The sequence below is a fragment of the Blennius ocellaris genome, assembly GCF_963422515.1.
Source record: "Blennius ocellaris genome assembly, chromosome: 8".
NCBI classification, from domain to species: Eukaryota; Metazoa; Chordata; class Actinopteri; order Blenniiformes; family Blenniidae; genus Blennius; species Blennius ocellaris.
Genome location: NC_137657.1, coordinates 1,044,208 through 1,065,518, shown reverse-complemented (window position 1 = coordinate 1,065,518; position 21,311 = coordinate 1,044,208). Strand labels below are relative to the sequence as shown.

At 48.6% G+C, this 21,311-nt stretch overlaps 1 protein-coding gene across 1 annotated transcript in view; it reads left to right on the top strand.

The window, feature by feature from the left end:
• Window positions 1-21,311, top strand: part of slc6a20 (solute carrier family 6 member 20) — a gene marked incomplete at both ends in the record, with an annotated part of 52,024 nt that overhangs the window by 17,377 nt on the left and 13,336 nt on the right. The window contains 5 exons of the mRNA XM_080501268.1: window positions 5,413-5,504; window positions 5,589-5,816; window positions 7,919-8,029; window positions 8,127-8,368; window positions 10,096-10,258. Coding sequence (XP_080357394.1) covers window positions 5,413-5,504; window positions 5,589-5,816; window positions 7,919-8,029; window positions 8,127-8,368; window positions 10,096-10,258 — 836 coding nt within the window. The remainder of the gene's footprint in view (window positions 1-5,412; window positions 5,505-5,588; window positions 5,817-7,918; window positions 8,030-8,126; window positions 8,369-10,095; window positions 10,259-21,311) is intronic.

Genomic DNA, 21,311 nt, shown 5'->3' with positions numbered 1-21,311 from the left:
CTCAAGGGCCAAATCAACTTTTACAAAGTTCTCCAAGGGCCTTACAATTTAGTAGCATACATTCTAGTGTTCATACAATACAGCGGTAGGACAGATGGAGGATCATAATGTCTATGCATGTCAGACTCACCTAATGCGATGCCTGGAACTGTTTATCTTTGACGAGGCGTCCGGTGTCAGATGGCAGTGATGATGATGCTACTCGAAGTTGGTTTTCCAAGATTGGATCAGTCAGTCTTGAGCGGAGGCGGGTCTTTGCAAGAGTCAGTTTTGAAAAAAACTGTTCACAGCGGCATGTTGTCCCAAACAGATGCATATTTCAGGGCACGTCTTCTCAGAATGGGAAATTTCTCAGCATCGACGTACAGCTTGTAAAATTCAAGCAGAGGGAGGTTGTTGTACTTAGCTGTCAGCTCATTGTTGCTTTGAATTATTACTCAATTATTTCCATTTGTAAGTTTTCTGGCACATCAGCTGGTTGCACATTGAATGGCACAGCAAAAATGTCCAGTTCATTTTGTACATTTTTCACATCAGAAAACCTCTCATCAAATGCCTGACTGAGTTTTGCACACTCTCCAGCATATCCAGTTGTGACATCAGGCTGTTGTTCTTGCAGAGTGGGAACGTGCTCAGTGTTTCTCCTTCCCAGTTGTGCCTGCCATCGCCTTGACTTCACTTCAAATGATTTCACATTTGAAAGTAGAGAGCTGATGAGCTGGTCGGGACCTTGCAGCTTGATGTTTCGCTCTGACAGGTGCTTGGTAATGTCCACCAGGAAGGACAGATCACTGAGCTCCGTGACAGGTTTTCCCTTCATCTCCATGAAGTGCTTGACTTCCTCGCGGAGTGCGTAGAACCGTGAGAGCATATTTGCGCGACTAAGCCATCGCACCTCACAGTAATAAAGCAGATCACCGTACCCTGCCTCGAGTTCGCTGAGCAGCTCTTTGAACTGGCGCTGGTTCAGCCCTCTGCTTTTAATGACATTTCTGATGGACACAACAGTTTTCATCACATTGTTTAGCTTCAGGGAACGTGACACAGACTCTCCTGATGTATGATACAGTGACATACAATTAAGTCATTTGGATCCAGATTCAGGCGGCTCATTTCTTTTTTGATTAACGCAGTCAGTCCCTTCTGTGCACCGACCATGGCGGGTGCTCCGTCAGTAGAGACGCCGCTCAACTTCTCAAAAGTCAGTTCAAATGTGTTTATGGCCGCAACAACTTCCTTGAACAAACCCTCACCTTTGGTTGTATCGTGCATGGCTTGCAAAGACAGCAACTCCTCCTCCGTATGGAAGTCAGCTGTAATCCCACGCACGAAAACTGCTAGTTGCGTTGTGATTGTGACGTCTGTTGTTTCATCGCAGGCCAGAGAAAAATATTCAAAGTTTCTTGCATTGTCCTTAAGCGTTTTTTCAATATCTTTTGCCATGTAGGTTATCCTGTCTGAAATGGTTCTTCGTGACAAGCTTACGCTTTGAACTAATTTCACCTTGTCTGGTGCAAGCAGCTCTGCGGCGACTACGAGGCACTCCTTCACCAACTCTCCCTCGGCATGGCGCTTCAGCTTTTTAGCTATTAATTCACTCACCGCATAACTTGCTCGTGCAGTGTTTTCTCTGTCACGCTGTGGTTTTGTGAAAGCTGCTTGCTGGGCAGTCAAAGTCCGACGAAGAGCATTTATTTTATCCAAGCGCATTGGTAGGGTTGATCTGAAATAATGAGGTTAGTGATCATGTCTTTTTTTTTTGTTGCCCTTGTCCTATTCAGCAGCTTGGGCAGACAATAGGATGTGATTGAGAGTCTTCTAATGTCAGAACAGTTTTTGCTCTTGCAACAGGAAGAGACTAAGAGTCTCCCCATGTTGCTGCCTGTTTTAGAAGTTGGTATGGCTGCCGTACACGACCGGGAGGGTGGTTCAAAGAGAGAGGGGGGAGAGCGAGAGAGAGAGAGAGAGAGAGAGAAATGTGTGAATGAGCTTGGGACTTAGGGGTAGGGGAGTGGCTGGGGGACAACATACAATACACTTGTTTGTGCTACATATATTATTTACAGTTATCACACTGATCCAAATATTTTCCAACTGTTATGAGATTAAACCAACCTGAGCAGCTCTATCTAGACAGTATGTATATATATATATATATATTTAACTGAGAACAGTGGTGAGGACCATCCGTAGAGCCAGGGGGTCACGGTGGGGTCCCGGTACAACTGGCTGTTAAAATAGAGTCTGTCCACAGTGATGAGGGCTCGGGATCCTTCAGCAATGAACTTCTTCCTCAAGGGAAACAACAAGCAACAGCGGTCTAAAATCTCCTTCGGAAATTGGTTGTTAATGCTGAAGCGTGTCTCTCGCAGTTCCTTGCTTTTCACCACTTCTTTCCGCTTGAAGTGTTCAAACTTAGTGATGATGGGCCGTGGGCGCTGGTTGTCCTGTCGTGTCCCTCCCAGGTGGTGGACGGGGGCGCTGGTTGTCCTGTCGTGTCCCTCCCAGGTGGTGGACGGGGGCGCTGGTTGTCCTGTCGTGTCCCTCCCAGGTGGTGGACGGGGGGCTGGTTGTCCTGTCGTGTCCCTCCCAGGTGGTGGACGGGGGGCTGGTTGTCCTGTCGTGTCCCTCCCAGGTGGTGGACGGGGGGCTGGTTGTCCTGTCGTGTCCCTCCCAGGTGGTGGACGGGACGCTGGTTGTCCTGTCGTGTCCCTCCCAGGTGGTGGACGGGGACGCTGGTTGTCCTGTCGTCTCCCTCCCAGGTGGTGGACGGGGGGCTGGTTGTCCTGTCGTGTCCCTCCCAGGTGGAGGACGGGGGGCTGGTTGTCCTGTCGTCTCCCTCCCAGGTGGTGGACGGGGGCACTGGTTGTCCTGTCGTGTCCCTCCCAGGTGGTGGACGGGGGCACTGGTTGTCCTGTCGTCTCCCTCCCAGGTGGTGGACGGGGGCACTGGTTGTCCTGTCGTCTCCCTCCCAGGTGGTGGACGGGGGCGCTGGTTGTCCTGTCGTGTCCCTCCCAGGCGGTGGACGGGGCGCTGGTTGTCCTGTCGTCTCCCTCCCAGGCGGTGGACGGGGCGCTGGTTGTCCTGTCGTCTCCCTCCCAGGTGGTGGACGGGGGGCTGATTGTCCTGCCGTGTCCCTCCCAGGCGGTGGACGGGGGCGCTGGTTGTCCTGTCGTCTCCCTCCCAGGTGGTGGACGGGGGCGCTGGTTGTCCTGTCGTCTCCCTCCCAGACGGAGGACGGGGGTGAAGGTGATGTTATTCACGGTGTCCACAGGAAGCTTCAGGAGCTCCTGCATGAATCCTCCCAGCGATGTTTCCACGTTTTCCTCCTCGCGTTCTGGAAGTCCCGCGAAGACGAGGTTGTCTCTCTTGCTCCTGCTTTGAAGATCCAGGATGGACTCCTTCATCTTCTTGTTCTCCTTAGTCAGTCCGTTCAGTCCCTGGCAAAGCAACTTCACCTCGTCTCTCAGCCCCTGGCTCTCTGCTGTCAGTTTGGCCATCTGCTGTTGGCTGAATTCCAGAGCTTGAAACTTATGGTGGAGTACCTTCACCAGGGCTGGTTGAGCATCGAAGCTAGACAGTTTGGTGTTGATGCTGTCCAGGATGTCCTCGAAGTATTTGGTTGGAGAAGGAGCTGCTGTTGGAGAGCTTTCAGCATGGCTCCTCTTTGAAGATGAAGTCTGTGTAGTCTTGGATATGACGAGACGGTCGTGGCACTCGTCCAAGTCAGATTAAGGGCCAATCCCAATTCTATTCTTACCCCTACACTTACCCCTTAGCCCTCCGCCTACCCCTTAGCTCTCCGCCTCCAAAACGAGGGCAAAGGCAGTTTTCGCCCTTAGATTTGGGACCCCCCCCCCTCCCTCTGCTAATCCCCGCCCCTCTCGCTCCGTCTCATAGTTTTGACGTCATATTACGGTGCCGTTATATCAGCAGAGCTGAACCACGGATGTTTGTTGATTTTCCAGCTGGAGCATCGTCATGCCGTCCCAAATTCAACGTGTTGCAGTAGCTTGAGTGCTTTGTTCCGTTTCCTGCCTCTCCACATCAAGGCAAAGAAATAGACGGAGACATGGATAACTTCAGTTTTTGTATTTGGACTTCAGAAATATTTCCTCATCCACCATGCGAAAGCGGGGGAGCTTCCTGGTTTGCTCTGGTCCCTGTTTTCAAAACACCATATTAGAAGACTTTGGAACTATACAGTGTAATAATAATGTTATAAACACCGTCTCTACGAAACAAATACACACGGAAGCTACATATGGCAGACGGCAGTGCTACTGCTCTTCTTACTAGTATAAAACACAACAGGCTTATATAACTTTAGAAGCATATATATGTGAAATGCGAGTCCTTCGGCGCCATGTCCTCATACCCCTCTGTTTAAAGTGTGCATCTGTAAAAGCTCCATTTAGAGGGGTGACTAGCCCTTCCCCTCACCCCTCCGCCTCTGCACAGTAGTGAAACACCCCTCACCCCTCAGACTCTTGTGAACACGCATTCCAAAGGGGTAGAGGTAAGATGAAGGGCTTAGGGGGAGAATTGGGACGCGGCGTAAAGATCTTCTATTGTGACCCAGGCTGTAAGTTTGCTTTACAGCCTGGGTGTTGCCATGTTGGGTTGCATTCAATGACGTCACACTTGAATCACTCACTGCGCATGCCTCCAGGTTTTGTCCCTGCTTACATACAAAAATACGTATTACATTTCAGGAGGGGTAGCTATCTACTCTATATTCCTACACAAAATGTGGGAAACAGCCTCAAAACAACTTGATGGAAAATATAAAGTAAAAGAACAGCAGTGAGGAATAAGAAATAAAGTAAAACTCAATGATCACAGTGCCGTGCAGGTCTGTTTATATTGTCCAAAGAATGAATATCATATAATGTCATGAAGTCAGGAATTAACAAGTCGGAAACTTTCTGGCTTTGGCTGCTGCTGCAGTGTTGCCTTTAGCCTGGTTGGTTTTTACACCGGTGCATATGACTTCACACACCCTGCTGCTCAGCTCCTCTGGGAGCAGAGCACACGCTACAGAATTTCTCTTCACAAATATTGAACATGTTAATTATCAATGATCTCTCTCTTTCCGAGACATTCTGAGCAGGTCGGACAAAATCACTCGTGGCAACCTCCACTCCACAGGAAAATCAGACACAACATTGTTTGCAAACATCCAACAATCAGCCTGTGCTCCTGATGCTCGGAGTGGAGATCGGGGCAAGATTTGGCCCGAGTATCCTGTAGTGTGTGCTGGCTTTATAATGTTACAGTGTTGGTGAACATCACTGGTGTGTGATGGAGTGTGACGGTGTGCAACAGAGTGAGACAGAGTAAGATAGTGCTGCTGAACATTAACAGTGCGATTCTGAAGAGTTGCATTCTCATGTGATGTTCTTCTTGCAGGTCTGGCCAGCGTGGTGGCGTCGCTCTATCTCTGTCTGTATTACAATGTCATCAATGCCTGGAGTTTCTGGTACCTGTTTAATTCATTTCAAGTGAGCTCCAACTAACATCTGTTTACTGAGCACCTTCTCCTGCTGCATGAACTGAGATCAACCCATACTGTGTGAACCCCCTAGGCCACGCTGCCCTGGGCCGTCTGCCCAATCAACTCCAATGGGACGGGCTACGTGGAGGAGTGCGAGACGGCAACATCCACCCAGTATTTCTTCTACCGTGAGACTCTGAACATCTCTCCGTCCATTGAGGCCAGCGGCAGCATTCACACGGGCCAGGTGCTGTGCTTCCTGCTGGCCTGGGCGCTCACCTACCTGTTCATTGTCCGAGGAGTGAAATCCACCGGGAAGGTACGACTCATTGCCAACAGTGAAAGTTGCACTTTCGTTTATTGGAAGGTACGACTCGCTGGCAAAGATCACGGTTTAGTTCGCTGGAAGGTACGACTTGCTGCCACTGATGAATACCATGGTTTAGTTAACTGGTAGGTACAACTTGCCAACGTCGGCAAAGCTCACGCTTTAGTTTGCTGCGCGGCTCTGAATCCACACGGGGACGGAGGACTGGTCAGCTGGACTTCCTCTCAGCCAATCACAGCATGTTGAAATCAGGAAGTCTGGATGCAATCAATACAATCTGGAGTTCATTAAAAAAGCAGGTGATGCCTTCATTCTTCATAACAGTGTTGTTTCTCTCAGCAGTAATCTCCACCAGGGTCAGGGTTACCTTATTTCCTTCGCATTCAACATTTCACAACTTTGTTTTTGTATATTTAAGGACACATTCCGAAAGGCAATGCTCCCAACAAACCCCGTTAGAGGCAAGGACCCTATTGTATTTGGAGTGTTTCTTACATCTTCTTCTGATGCGTAAATCAACTAAAATTTGATCCTGAAAATAAGCTCAAAAACTCACCAAATGTGGCATACTCATCAAATGGTGAAAATGTTTACAAAATGGAGAAAAACAGTTTCACTCCCAGAGGTTAGGGTTCGGGTTAGGGTTAAACCAAAATGTGCTACCTCGTTGGCGCGAGGTAAAACAGCCACCAAGGCCTGTAGGAATATCGGAGAGCGATTAAGTCAAAGCTCACTTAATCAAGACCTAAAAATCCCATGCTGAAAGCCCTGACCTAAATCCAACAGGAAATCCACATTTTTTCCTTCAATATAAGATATCTGCCCCAATTTGACCCTTGCATAAAAGTTATCTCCTCAGAGGGCAAATATTGCTTCAACACACTATCAAGTGACAGAGGAGACACTTTTGATGAAAACTTCTGTACAACTTTGTAAGTATTCAAGCAGTTTGGATTTTATTAGCTGTCAAAACTCCAAACCCTGACTCCTACAGCCTGCCTCCTCTCATTCAAATTCATGGGAAAAAGAAAAAAATCTCAGGAAAAACTTGTAATTTGTGAAAAAAGTGGTGATTGTGGTTAAACCTTGTGAGCAGATCCGAAACGAGAAAGAACCTGCAAAACAAGACGATATAACTCATGTGGGGCTAAATCTATAACACATGGCCTTTTTGACAAGAGACAAAAATGTTGTCATATGTTTTCTTCCCAAGATTTTCTTTGTTTTTTTTTTTTTTTATAATGAACTTTTAATGGGGGGAGAATCATTGGTCTGCACCAAACTGAGGGCCCTACTGTCTAAAGTATAAGTCTGACTGCTTTCAAACCCAAGACAACAAATTTTCCTCTCAAGAAATGATTGGGCCAACGTTGCAGGGTCTGTAAGGACTTGTGTTGCAAAAAGTTAACTTACAATCCTCTTCTCTCTCCCTCTCAATGATGTCATTAACTACAGCTTGGTAAAACAGTGTTGCGCAATTCACATCCAGTATTGTGCAGCACGACATCAATGAAACTGTGAGTGGTTCACCTGCATGTCCTGGCTTTCAAAGTAAAAGCCCCATACTCTTTCAAAGTATAAGTCCTTGTTTGAAATGAGGGGTTCAACTAGATCAGAGCTTGGCTATCTTTCAAAATAAAAAACCCTAATTCCTTCATGATAAAAGTCCATGTTTATCAGAAATAGCACCCAAAACCTTCAAGCTAGGGCTTAGCTGGCTTTCAAAATAAATTCCCACAACTCCTTCAAAATAAAAGTATTTGTTTATCAAGGCTTTCATAATGTGTATTTAATCAATATGTAAACGGCCCATAAGTCATGATTGGGCAGACCTCAACAGGCCAGAGTATGAGGTCCCTACCCAGGCTGCTTGCAGCTTTAATTTTCCTTGAATGTTGTGCTTTTGACTCTCTGATTAGTTCATGCTTTTAAGTATTTAAATTGAACACACATTTTTCATGTTTAAATTTCACAAATCTTGAGTTTGAAAAATGTTTATCGAAACAAAACTGACAGTTTTGAGATATGTGTTGCAGATTATCTTTGATTTTGCAACAGCCATATAACTTTGAACTTCTCTCTCTCCCCTGCAGGTGGTATATTTCACAGCCATATTTCCATACATCGTTCTCTTCATCTACCTGATCCGCGGCTTCACTCTGCATGGCGCCATCAACGGAGTCAAGTACATGGTCACACCCAAGGTGTGTATGTGCGTGCGTGCGTGTTTGCGTGCGTGCGGGTGTGTGTGCGTGTGTGTGTGTGTGTGCTTTACACGAGTGTTTGCATGTGTGTGTTTAGATGGAGGAGCTGACCAACCCCACTACGTGGATCAATGCAGCCACGCAGATCTTCTTCTCTCTGGGTTTGGGCTTCGGTTCTCTCATAGCGTTCGCCAGCTACAACCAATACAACAACAACTTTGAGCGCCAGGCCATCATAGTGTCGATGATCAACAGTGGAACCTCCGTCTTTGCCTGCCTCGTCACGTTCTCCATTTATGGCTTCAAGGCAACAGTCAACTTCGAGAACTGCCTGGAGAGGTGTGTGTGTGTGTGTGTGTGTGCGTGTGTGTGTGTGTGTGTGTGTGTGTGTGTGTGTGTGTGTGTGTGTGCATGTGTGTGTGTGTGTGCGTGTGTGTGTGTGTGTGTGTGTGTGTGTGTGTGTGTGTGTGTGTGTGTGTGTGTGTGAAGATGAAGATGGGAGGAAATTGGGGGCTTTTCCATCAAAAAGATAGTTTTGTTACTGGATCAGAGCGGGGCCTGACACGTCATCAGCTGGGGGTGGAGTTATTGCTGGAGTTATCGCTACCTATGAGGTGGAACAGACGCTGAATCGACACTTTCAAATCTACAGTGAACACTGAGCTCCAGAGTGGTTACAGAGAAAAAAATAGCGAGTGGGGATGATAGAGTCCTCCAGCTCGAACTGCGCTATCTTGTCAGCTGCATTGGATATATAATTTAGAAGCAGTTTTCCATTGTTTTTTTCACGTTGTCATTGTAACATCATTGTTGCATTGTTACTAGCTTCTCTTCAAGGTCTTGTTTGGCGTTATGACTGCGGGCTGAGGTCTGCATGAGGCTGCATTGCTCTGCTCTGAGACACAACTATTTTCTGCCCCACAGAAATTCTTGACAATAAAGCCTGACTTTTGGTTCATCAGCAACTTAAAAACAAACTGCATACTACTGTAAATGAAATCAGCGTGTTTACATAGGTTTCCATTATAAACGGCTGTAGAGCTGTGTTCTATCATTCTACACCTCCATTCCTCCTGATGTTGAAGCATTTGATTCAGACACGTCCAGAAAGAAAGTTAAAGGATCAGAAATTTACAATGTTATATACAAATGTAGAAAAATAAGCCACAAACTCATTCACGTAATAATTTTTTTCTCTCTCCAGCCACTCTGGGGCTCCGGACTAAAACAAGGATGTGAAAAACACCAATAGAGATATGAGGAGACTCTAAATATTGAGAATATTATTTTCTGGCTCTTTGATCTGCATCCGAGGTTAAGGCCAAACTAGATAAGCGACCCGGACCAAACCGATGAATACAGTCTTTTTCCTCGTTCCTGTATGTTTCTGACCCAGATGAGAAATGCCAACCTGAGACTCATGAAATGGTCCATGTTACTCCAGGATTTTAATATGGAAATTTGATACAAAAAAGGTACAGAAAATGGGTTGGCTGATGTCCTATCTCATTTGACCTTCTGAAGTACCAGCCATTAAACGAGAATGCCTGATATTTAGGAAGCGGGGTGTTTTGTCCCTGAACTGGTGGCGTTCCTCTGGTGTTATTGTGGTGATAATTGTTACATTTTATATATCCAGCACTATCTTTGTTTTGTTTTGGCTTAAGACCCTTTTTACCTGGAAAGCAGGCCTCTTTCTGTTAATAAAGCCATATTTGAATTTGCATCTAATTTGTATTTTTCCGCATTTGTTTTTGGGACAAAGTTTTGTATCCCTCACTTCCTTTACAATTTTGTCTTGCATCTATTCCCCTAGACTGGGTCGTAACAGCGAAATTGGTGAAATCAGTGATGTACCACGTTTTGGAGTGACGCAATGACGTATCTTTCACTTGGCTCCATTGACAATGGAAAACCAACTGGTTCTTTGGTGATGTCGTGTACAAACTGGCCCTGGCACCAACCCTGAACTAGCTCCCGGTTATTTTTGGTGGAAAAGCCCTAAGTGTTAGTATGAAAGGATGAACTTCATGGTTCCTCTGTAATGCTTCCTGTTGTTCTTCCAGGTCTCGCATCCTGCTGATGAACACTTTCAACCTGGCAGAGGACAGCATTTCCATCAACAATGTGTCAGACTGGATTCAGGAGCTGAACTCCCTGTACCCACTGGAGTTTGCTGGGATCAGTGGAAAACTGGAGAACTGCAGCTTGGAGAAGGAACTGGACACGGTATGTACCCGATGGCTTCATCTGCTCTGTCCACTCAGTCATCTCAACTCAGGTCTGATCCATCTCAGGTTGCAGTGATCCAAACCTAGACCAGGGATCAAGACCAAAACAGATATTCATTAGTTCTTTAAAAAACAGATGACTAACCCCAATTAAAATAATGTAACAGTACACACAAGTCATGGCTTGGTACGTACCTCAGTGTGGGGGTCATGGTTTAGTACGGGTTTGTTACTTAGTTGAATTGCGTTCATTTTGTCAGCTGGCTCCTCTCGGTGTGGAGGAGCAGCGGCTCTACTCCGAGCTCCTCCCTCGTGACTGAGCTCCTCACCCTATCTCTAAGGGTGACTGAGCTCCTCACCCTATCTCTAAGGGTGACTGAGCTCCTCACCCTATCTCTAAGGGTGACTGAGCTCCTCACCCTATCTCTAAGGGTGACTGAGCTCCTCCCCCTATCTCTAAGGGTGAGGAGCTCAGTCACCCTATCTCTAAGGGTGACTGAGCTCCTCACCCTATCTCTAAGAGTGACTGAGCTCCTCACCCTACCTCTAAGGGTGCACCCAGCCACCCTATGGCGGAATCTCATTTCAGCCGCTTGTATCCTGGGATCTCGTTTTTTCGGTCATGACCCATAGTTCATGACCATAGGTGAGGGTAGAGACCAAGATCAGAATAGAATAGAATGCCTTTTATTGTATAGAATAGAATAGAATAGAATGCCTTTTATTGTCACTATACCAGGTACAATGAGATTAAAAACAACTCCAGCAACAGTGCAACAGTGTACAGAATATGTAAGAAACATATTAAGAAAAAAAAGTGCAGAATATGTAAAAAGCATAGTAAGGAAAATAGTGCAAGAAGCAGGGTGGGGGTGTAAAGGAGGTAAGGTGCACAGTCCAGTCTGTCACGGATAACGGACAGGACCCAAGTGCAGGAATCTGGAGGCAGGCTGAGTTTAATCAAGTGTTTTATTCACAATGACAGTTCAGACCGACGAGTTGCAGGTTGCTCCTCGACCTGAGGTGCACAGCAGCCTTGAACTCTGGACAGAACGGACGAGACATGGATGACTAACAGACCAACACTGAACAAACACACAGACAGGACATATATTGCTGGCAGGGTAATGACTGGAATTGGCCACAGGTGTGGAACAGGACCCTCTACAATATGGGGATGGAGAGGGGTTCTTGAGGAGGGAACCAGGGGGCTTAACCTTTGAGACGTGAAAGGTGGGGTGGACACGAAGCGAGCGGGGCAGTCAAAGGCGGACGGCAGAGGGGCCAACAAATTTGACTATTGGATAAGATCCAATAAACCTCGACGCCAGCTTCTTCGTGTCTGAGTGGATAGGCAGGTCCCGGGTGGAGAGCCACACCCGCTGACCAACAGCGTAAGTTGGTGCAGGAACCCGGTGCCGGTCTGCAAGCCTCTTGCGTTCTGCACAACACTGCAAGAGCTTCTCTCTGGCCTTGAGCCAAGCGCGCTTGCATCGCCGCACCAACGCCAGAGCTGACGGGACACTAACCTCCGACTCCAGGGCAGGGAACAGAGGAGGTTGGTACCCATACACACACTCAAAGGGAGACAGCCCAGTGGACGAACAGGGAAGGGAATTGTGCGCGTATTCCACCCAGACTAACTGCCTGTACCAAGCAGCTGGGCTGTCAGAGACCAGACAACGAAGGATGGACTCCAGCTCCTGGTTCACCCTCTCCGTCTGGCCGTTAGACTCTGGGTGGTACCCGGACGAAAGGCTCACCGTAGTACCCAACAGCCTGCAAAACTCCCTCCAAAACCGAGACACAAACTGAGGCCCCCTGTCAGAGACAATGTCCCGCGGGAACCCGTGAAGACGGAACACCTGCGTGAGCATGACCTCCGCCAGCTCCTTGGCTGATGGGAGTTTCGCTAGGGGCACGAAGTGGGCCATTTTAGAGAACCGGTCCACTACGGTGAGGATGGTGGTAGACCCTTCTGCGTCTGGGAGGCCAGTGACAAAGTCAATGGACAGGTCTCCCGGACATACTCACAAAGCTCCCTGTTCATTCCTGGCCACCAGAGACGCTGTTTCACCACAAACATGGTGCGCTGAGTTCCTGGGTGACAAGACAGAAGGTTAGTGTGGGCCCATTGAATAACACTAGACCGTACAGGGGAACACACAAACAGGCGATTAGGAGGACAACCTGGCTGCACAGTCACCCCCTCCAGAGCCCGCCGAACCTGCTCCTCAATCTCCCACGTCACCGCCCCCACCACACAGGTCAGGGGGTAAGATTGCCGTTGGGGAACGAGGAGCAGGATTTGGTTCAAAGACCCGGGAAAAGGCATCAGGCTTCACGTTCCTGAGAAGGCTGAAGACATTGGGCATGTCTCCCAGGATACTCAGGAACTTGTACAGTGTGGTTGAGACACCTTAACCAGCTGCATCTCACCTGGTACGGCAACACTACTGTGGCAGAGCGCAGTGGCCTGCAGAGAGGATCAGCAGAACACCACTGCCTCTCTGCAGAGCCTCTACCAGCACAGGGTCCACAGTAGAGCTGCCCCCCCCCCCCCCCCCCCCCCCATCCACAACACAGACTGTTCACCTTCTGCCCTCAGGCCGGAGGTTCAGAAGCGAATGGACTGAAAAACTCTTTCTTCCCCTTTGTCATCAGACTTTTGAACAGCTTCTGAATTCTAACTAATATTTTGCACTGTTTTGCACGGCTCTGTTATTTTATTTTATTTATTTTATTCTATTTTCTTGTGTATATACTTATTTATTTATGTATGTCGGCACCAGGGTAGACGGCAAAGTAATAATTTCATTACACTGTGAAACCTGGCTATTGCTGTTGAAATGACAAATAAAACACCTTGAACCTTGAACCTTGAACCTTGAATGTTCTTAGACCCAGGGCGATACGACACCACAAAGTCAAACCTCGTAAAGAACAGCGCGCGCCAGGCCTACCGAGAATTTAGTCTCTTGGCTGACTTGATGTACTCTAGGTTCCGATGGTCGGTCCACACCACAAACGGGTGCTCTGCGCCCTCCAGATAATGCCTCCACTCCTCCAACGCAGACTTGATGGCCAGGAGCTCTCGATTGCCGATGTCATAGTTCTGCTCGGCCGGGGTCAGCCGCCTGGAGAAAAAGGCACAAGGGTGCAGCTTCCCATCCTCACTGCTGCGCTGAGAGAGCACTGCCCCGACACCGACATCTGAAGCATCCAGCTCCACCACAAACTGCCGTCCTGGATCCGCAATACAAAGCACGGGAGAAGAGGTGAATCTGGCCCTGAGCTCAGAAAATGCCTGCTCAGCTGAGGGACCAAACAATAACTGAACAGAAAGAGTCTTCTTATCAATAGAGAATATCTTACGTCCATCCAAAGCAAAAGCCTTTAAGGGCAATGATAACAGTTCAGTGGGAATATTGTGTCTCTCAGCCCACTTAAGGTCCATAAAGTTCTCATCTGCACCAGAGTCAATGAAAACCTCAATGTCCAACGTGGTGTCGGCATACCTCAGTTGAGCCGGCGTGAGTCTTCTTAAAGGTGCAGTAGAGGAGTTCTTAAGACTCACCGGGGCCCTCCTTAACCCAGGTGAGCCTGTCCCTTTAAAAGGACACGCTGCAGCTCTGTGCCCGTGCTGACCACAGTACAGACACAGGCCGCTGGTCAGGCGCCGATGCCGCTCCTGCGTGGACATGCTGGTGCGGCCAAGTCGCATCGGCTCCTCCGGAAGCTGTACAGCACTCGGGACTTGCTCCTGCTGGGAGGCGGGGCGGAGAGGGGCGTGCTCCTCCCGTGCGTTCCTGGATTCTCCTCCCTGCTGGTCAGTCTGCCTCAGGAGATCACGGACCGTCAGACGATTCTCCATCTTGACCGCCAGGGCAATGAGGGAGTCCAAGTCGTCGGGGAGATCCCTCAGGAAGAGCTGGTCGCGAACCGGGCTGGCCAGCCCGTAGAGGAAAGTGTCCCGCAGTGACGCATCGTTCCAGGCGCAGTCTGCGGAGAGTGTGCGGAACTCAATTGCGTAATCGATCACCGATCCTCTGCCCTGACGCAGCGCTGCCAGTGCTCGAGCCGCCTCCTGTCCACCGGGACGCCGATCGAAGATCTTTGACAGCGCCTCCGCAAACTCGTCCACCGAGTCACACAGCCGGGATTGGCGGTTCCATTCAGCGGTGGCCCAAGCCTCCGCTCTGCCGGACAGGTGGGAGATGATGTACACGACCTTCGACCTCTCTGTTGGAAACGCCCCCGGCTGCATCTCGAAGTGGAGACCACACTGGACCAGGAAGGGTGGCGAGTCTCCGGAGTCCCCCAAGAAGTGCGCTGGGCTTGAGAGCGGTGACGGCGGCATCACGACGGGGGCAGCAGCTGGCGGCACTGCGGCGGCAGCAGTAGCTGGCGGCACCGCGGCGGTAGCAGTTGCAGGTGGCACCGCGGCGGGAGGAGCAACCCCAACCTCTGGGACCGAGAGGCGAGTGATGAGCTGCTGGAGCTGACCGGTGAGTTGGTTCAGATGAATCTCCACTGACGTGTGTCGATGTGAAAGGTCGTGGAGACCCGCCGTTAATCCAGCCAACTGCTCATCATGTTGCATGAGCCGGCTCTCCTGCCTCCCAACTGCTCCTAGCAGCTGGTGATTAGAGTCCGCTGGGTCCATAATGGGGTTGGTCTGTTCTGTCACGGATAGCAGACAGGACCCAAGTGCAGGACTCTGGAGGCAGGCTGAGTTTAATCAAGTCTTTTATTCACAAGGACAACACAAACCGACGAGTTGCAGGTTGCTCCTCGACCTGAGGAGCGCAGCAGACTTGACTCCAAATCACTGGACAGAACGGGCGAGACATGGATGACTAACAGACCAACACTGACACACACACAGACGGGACATATATTACTGGCAGGGTAATGACTGCAATTGGCCACAGGTGTGGAACGGGACCGCCCAGATCTCAGCCTACCTCCTGACACAGTCCTGAGAGCAATACAATATGTTGTGTGTAATTTACAGGAAATAAATATGACACTATATACAGATGTGTTCACATTGTGGGTGGAAGTAAAAATTATATTGCACATTATAAAGTATTGCACAGAAAGTCCATATAGATCGACTGGTAAATCGAGAGCTTCGTCTTCCAGTTCAGCTCCTTCTTCACCACGACGGACCGATACAACGTCTGTATAACTGCAGATGCTGCACCGATCCGCCTGTCGATCTCACGCTCCATCTTTCCCCACTCGTGAACAAGACCCCAAGATACTTGAACTCCTCCACCTGGGACAAGGCCACTCCACGGACCTGGAGGGGGCAAGACACCTTTTTCCGGTCGAGAACCATGGCCTCGGATTTAGAGGTGCTGCTCTTCATCCCAGCTGCTTCACACTCGGCTGTGAACCACGTCAGTGCACGCTGAAGATCCAGGCTTGATGGGGCCAACAGAACCACATCATCCGCAAATAGCAGAGATGAGATCCTGTGGTCCCCAAACTGGACCCCCTCCGGCCCCCGGCTGTGCCTAGAAATTCTGTCCATATATATGATGAACAGAACCGGTGATAAAGGACACCCCTGCCGGAGGCCAACGTGCACAGGGAACAGGTCCGACTTACTGCCGGCAATGTGAACCAAACTCCTGCTCCGGGAATACAAAGACTGAACAGCCCTCAACAAGGGACCCCGGACTCCGTACTCCCGGAGCACCCCCCACAGGACATCTGGAGGGACGTGGTCGAATGCTTTCTCCAGATCCACAAAACACATGTGGACTGGTTGGGTGAACTCCCATGAACCCTCAAGCACCTGGTGGAGGGTCTAGAGCTGGTCCAGTGTTCCACCATCAGGAGAACCTGGTGGAGGGTCTAGAGCTGGTCCAGTGTTCCACCACCAGGAGAACCTGGTGGAGGGTATAGAGCTGGTCCAGTGTTCCACCATCAGGAGAACCTGGTGGAGGGTATAGAGCTGGTCCAGTGTTCCACCATCAGGAGAACCTGGTGGAGGGTATAGAGCTGGTCCAGTGTTCCACCATCAGGAGAACCTGGTGGAGGGTATAGAGCTGGTCCAGTGTTCCGCGACCAGGACGAAAACCGCATTGTTCCTCTTGGATCCGAGGTTCGACTAACGGCCGGACCCTCCTCTCCAGTACCCTGGAATAGACTTTCCCGGGGAGGCTGAGGAGTGTGATCCCTCTGTAGTTGGAACACACCCCCCGATCCCCCTTCTTGAAGAGAGGGATCACCACCCCGGTCTGCCAGTCCAGAGGTACTGTCCCCGCCCGCCACGCAATGTTGCAGAGACGAGTCAGCCACGACAGTCCCTGCACATCCAGAGACTTAAGGAACTCTGGGAGAATCTCATCCACTCCCGGTGCCTTGCCACCGAGGAGCTTCACAACAACCTTGGTGACTTCAGCGTGGGTAATGGACGAGTCCACCTCTGAGAACCCAGCCTCTGCTTCCTCAATGGAAGATGTGATGGTGGGATGGAGGAGGTCCTCGAAGTATTCCTTCCACTGCCTAATCACATCTCCAGTTGAGGTCAACATCTCCCCACCTCCACCGTAAATGGTATTGGTGAAAAACTGCTTCCCCCTCCTGAGGTGCCAGACGGTTTGTCACAATTTTCTCTGGGCTGCCATATTTGCCTCCCCGAACTCCTCCCAGACCCCGGCTGCAGTACGCTTGGCCTGCCAGTACCGGTCAGCTGCCTCGGGAGTCCTCTGAGCTAACAACGCCCAATAGGACCCACATGGAAAGAACCTATATGAGGATATATGCACATATATGAAACCTATATGCAGCATATATGCACATATATGACAATATATATGCTGCATATATGCACATAAATGCTGCATATATGCACATATATGACCATATATATGCTGCATATATGCACATATATGACCATATATATGCTGCATATATGCACATATATGACAATATATGCTGCATATATGCACATATATGCTGCATATATCCACATATATGACAGTATATATGCTGCATATATGTGCATATATGCAGCATATATATGGTGCAACAATTATATATTGTCATATATGTGCATATATGCAGCATAAATGCACATATATGACAATATATATGCTGCATATATGGAAAGTCCCACATGGACAGAACCTATATAAACATATATGTTTTAATATAGGTTTTGATATAGGTTTTGAATATATGTGACATATATAAAATTGGCCATTTTCCTATATTTTATGCACATATATGGACCTATATGCACAGATAGGTACATATTTTTATATATATATAATATATAATATATATATATATATATATATATATATATATATATATATATATATATATATATATATATATATATATATATATATATATATATATATATATATATATATATATATATATATATATATATATATATATATATATATATATACATATACATAGTGGCTTGATAGCTCAGGTGGCAAGGCAACGGACTGGTGCACGGGAGACCCTGGTTCAATTCTCGCTAGGGGCACTGAGCAAATAACAGCATCCAGTGTGGGCCCACATGGAAATAACCTATATAAAGGTTAGGATATATGTGGCATATATAAAATGGTCCGTTTTCCTATATTTTATGCGCATATAGGTGTGCATATATGCGCATATAGGTTTGCATATATTGGAACATATAGGTGTGCGTATATGCGCATATAGGTTTGGAATATATGTGACATATAAAATTGGCCGTTTTCCTATATGTTATGTACATATATGTACATATATGTGTGCATACATGCGCATATAGGTTTGGCATATATGTGACATAAAATTGGCCGTTTTCCTATATGTTATATACATATATGTACATATATGCGCACATGTATGCACACATATATGTACATATATGTACATAACATATAGGAAAACGGCCAATTTTATATATGTCACATATATGCCAAAGCTATATCAAAACCTATATTAAAACATATATGTTTATATAGGTTCTTTCCATGTGGGGACTCCTTCTTCAGCTTGACGGCATCCCTTACTCCTGGTTTCCACCACCGGGTTCGGGGGTTGCCGCCACGACAGGCGCCAGAGACCCTGTGACCCTGTCTCCATCCTTTCCCGGGGTCCGTGAGAAGCTTTTCTGGAGGTGGGAGTTGAAGACTGTGCGGACAGAGGACTAGGCCAGGTGTATCCTACAGATTCTCATGACACGTTTGGACCTGCCAAGTCTATCCGGCCTCCTCCCGGTCCGGTGCATCCAACTCACCACCAGGTGGTGATCAGTTGACAGCTCTGCCCCTCTCTTTACCCGAGTGTCCAAGACACGTGGCCAGAGATCAGATGACACAACCACAAAGTCTATCATTGACTTCCGGCCTAGGGTGTCCTGGTGCGACGTGCACTTTATGGACACCCCTGTGCTCCAACATGGTGTGGGAGTTAGGGTTTGGTATGGATTTCAGTGTGGGTTTCAATATGTACCTCGGTGTGGAGGTCAAGGTTTGGTACCTACCTCAGTGCTGGGGTTAGGGTTTGTTACAGCTTCGGTTCAATGGGAAAAACCAACAAAAAGTCAGACATTTATGAGACAATCTTTTTTCCATTTCGTTTGAACAGACTGCATTGCTAAAAACAATCTCCTGTTATAAAAAATGGAAAAAATGTATGGAATGAAACATAAAACAAATACAGTGAAACCTCTGATGATGAGATGCCCGAAAGTCCAAGGGCAAGTGTCCCCCTCTTCGGAGGGATGGGTCACAAGGACAAATTGTAGGACCAGTTGACATTGAACGAACCAAACATCAAATATATTATGGTTATTTAAAAGCAAATAACTGAACAAATACAAGATGTATACAATATAAATATATGTATATGTTGGCATTTGTGGTTGGTTATTAGCATAAAAATTACTGTAAGTAATATATTACTGAAAGTAATAAATCCCTGGAATTAATTTATGAAAAAATTTAATTATAGGCGTTTTACTCGCTCTTTCTGGGAGTGTGGCGGTTGCTCGGCGACCAGATAAACATCTGTCACACTCAGGCACGCAGGACGCTTGGAGCAAGTGGTCTCGCCAGGGCAGAATTATTACTGTGACGCCGGAGTTTAACTGGATGTTGAGACATGCAGTCAAACTCTGGTGACGATACGGATGTATCACAGCGGCACAAGTTAGCAGTTTGGTTGCTAACTGTAACTATGTGAAGAGCTTATCTCGATCAGTTAACAAAAGCGGCAGCGGGATACGCATGGGGCGTGCACATGCACGAGGGATTGATGAAGGAGAGAGAGAGAGAGAGAGAAAGAGAGAGGAGGAAAGTTCTGGCTCGGCTGAGCTCTGAGACTCGGTTCTCCACATAGAGATCCAGTGGGCCGGAAGCTCAACAGGAACTCCTGTTCTGAGGTGGAAAACCAGAATCCAAAACTTACATCCTTTGTTCACGCGCGTACACAAAAGATGCTTATCAGCAGCACATGAAACACAATGCGGCTTCGTGTCTGGTTCCCAGGATCCAAAAAAAGGAAAGGGAAAAGATATAAAGGATAGAGGCGACCGTGGCTCAGGTGGTGGAGTGGTCGTCTTCGGAGTGAGAGGTCGGAGGTTCGATCCCGGTCTATGTGTCGAAGTGTCCTTGGGCAAGACACTGAACCCTAAATTGCTCCCAGTGGTCAACTAGCGCCTTGCATGGCAGCTCTGTCCCATTGGTGCGTGAATGGGTGAATGAGCTGATATGTAAAGCGCTTTGGGACTACTTCAGTGTGGTTAGAAATCTAGACCATTTACCATAGTCCAAACGGTGTGTTCTGCTCGCCAGCGGGCTGAACCGTGGTTTGGTTCTGTGGTCCACTTTGTGCTCTCTTGGTCTTCCCGGTGAGGCAGAGACAAAGCCAGAATTAGAAGTGAAGGGCAGTCAGTTGGAAGGCTGTTTGAATTTTGGACACCTGCAGTGTCTGGGTCAGGTTCGCCCAATGAGTGGTTGGAAGCGAGGAGCCCTGCATTCACTTCACCACCATTGGTTCCCAACCTGGGGCTTGCGGCCCTCGGGTTGCTGTCCTTCTCCCATCCATCCATCCATCCATTGGCTACCGCTTTATCCGGGGCCGGGTCGCGGAGGCAGCAGTCTGAGCAGAGTTGCCCAGACTTCCCTCGCCCCAGACACTTCCTCCAGCTCCTCCGGTGGCACCCCAAGGCGTTCCCAGGCCAGCCGAGAGACATAGTCCCTCCAGCGTGTCCTGGGTCTGCCCCGAGGCCTCCTACCGGAGGGACATGCCCGGAACACCTCCCTCGGGAGGCGTCCGGGGGGCATCCGAAATAGATGCCCGAGCCACCTCAGCTGGCTCCTCTCGATGTGGAGGAGCAGCGGCTCTACTCCGAGCTCCTCCCTGGTGACTGAGCTCCTCACCCTATCTCTAAGGGTGACTGAGCTCCTCACCCTATCTCTAAGGGTACGCCCAGCCACCCTACGGAGGAAGCTCATTTCAGCCGCTTGTATCCGGGATCTGGTTCTTTCGGTCATGACCCATAGTTCATGACCATAGGTGAGGGTAGGAACGAAGATCGACCGGTAAATCGAGAGCTTCGCTTTTTGGCTCAGCTCCTTCTTCACCACGACGGACCGATACAACGTCCGCATAACTGCAGACGCTGCACCGATCCGCCTGTCGATCTCACGCTCCATCTTTCCCCCACTCGTGAACAAGACCCCAAGATACTTAAACTCCTCCACTTGGGACAAGGGCACTCCACCGACCTGGAGGGGGCAAGACACCTTTTTCTGGTGGAGAACCATGGCCTCGGATTTAGAGGTGCTGATCCTCATCCCAGCTGCTTCACACTCGGCTGCGAACCGTGTCAGTGCACGCTGGAGATCCAGGCTTGATGGGGCCAACAGAACCACATCATCCGCAAATAGCAGAGATGAGATTCTGTGGTCCCCAAGCCGGACCCCCTCCGGCCCCCGGCTGTGCCTAGAAATTCTGTCCATATATATGATGAACAGAACCGGTGACAAAGGACACCCCTGCCGGAGGCCAACGTGCAC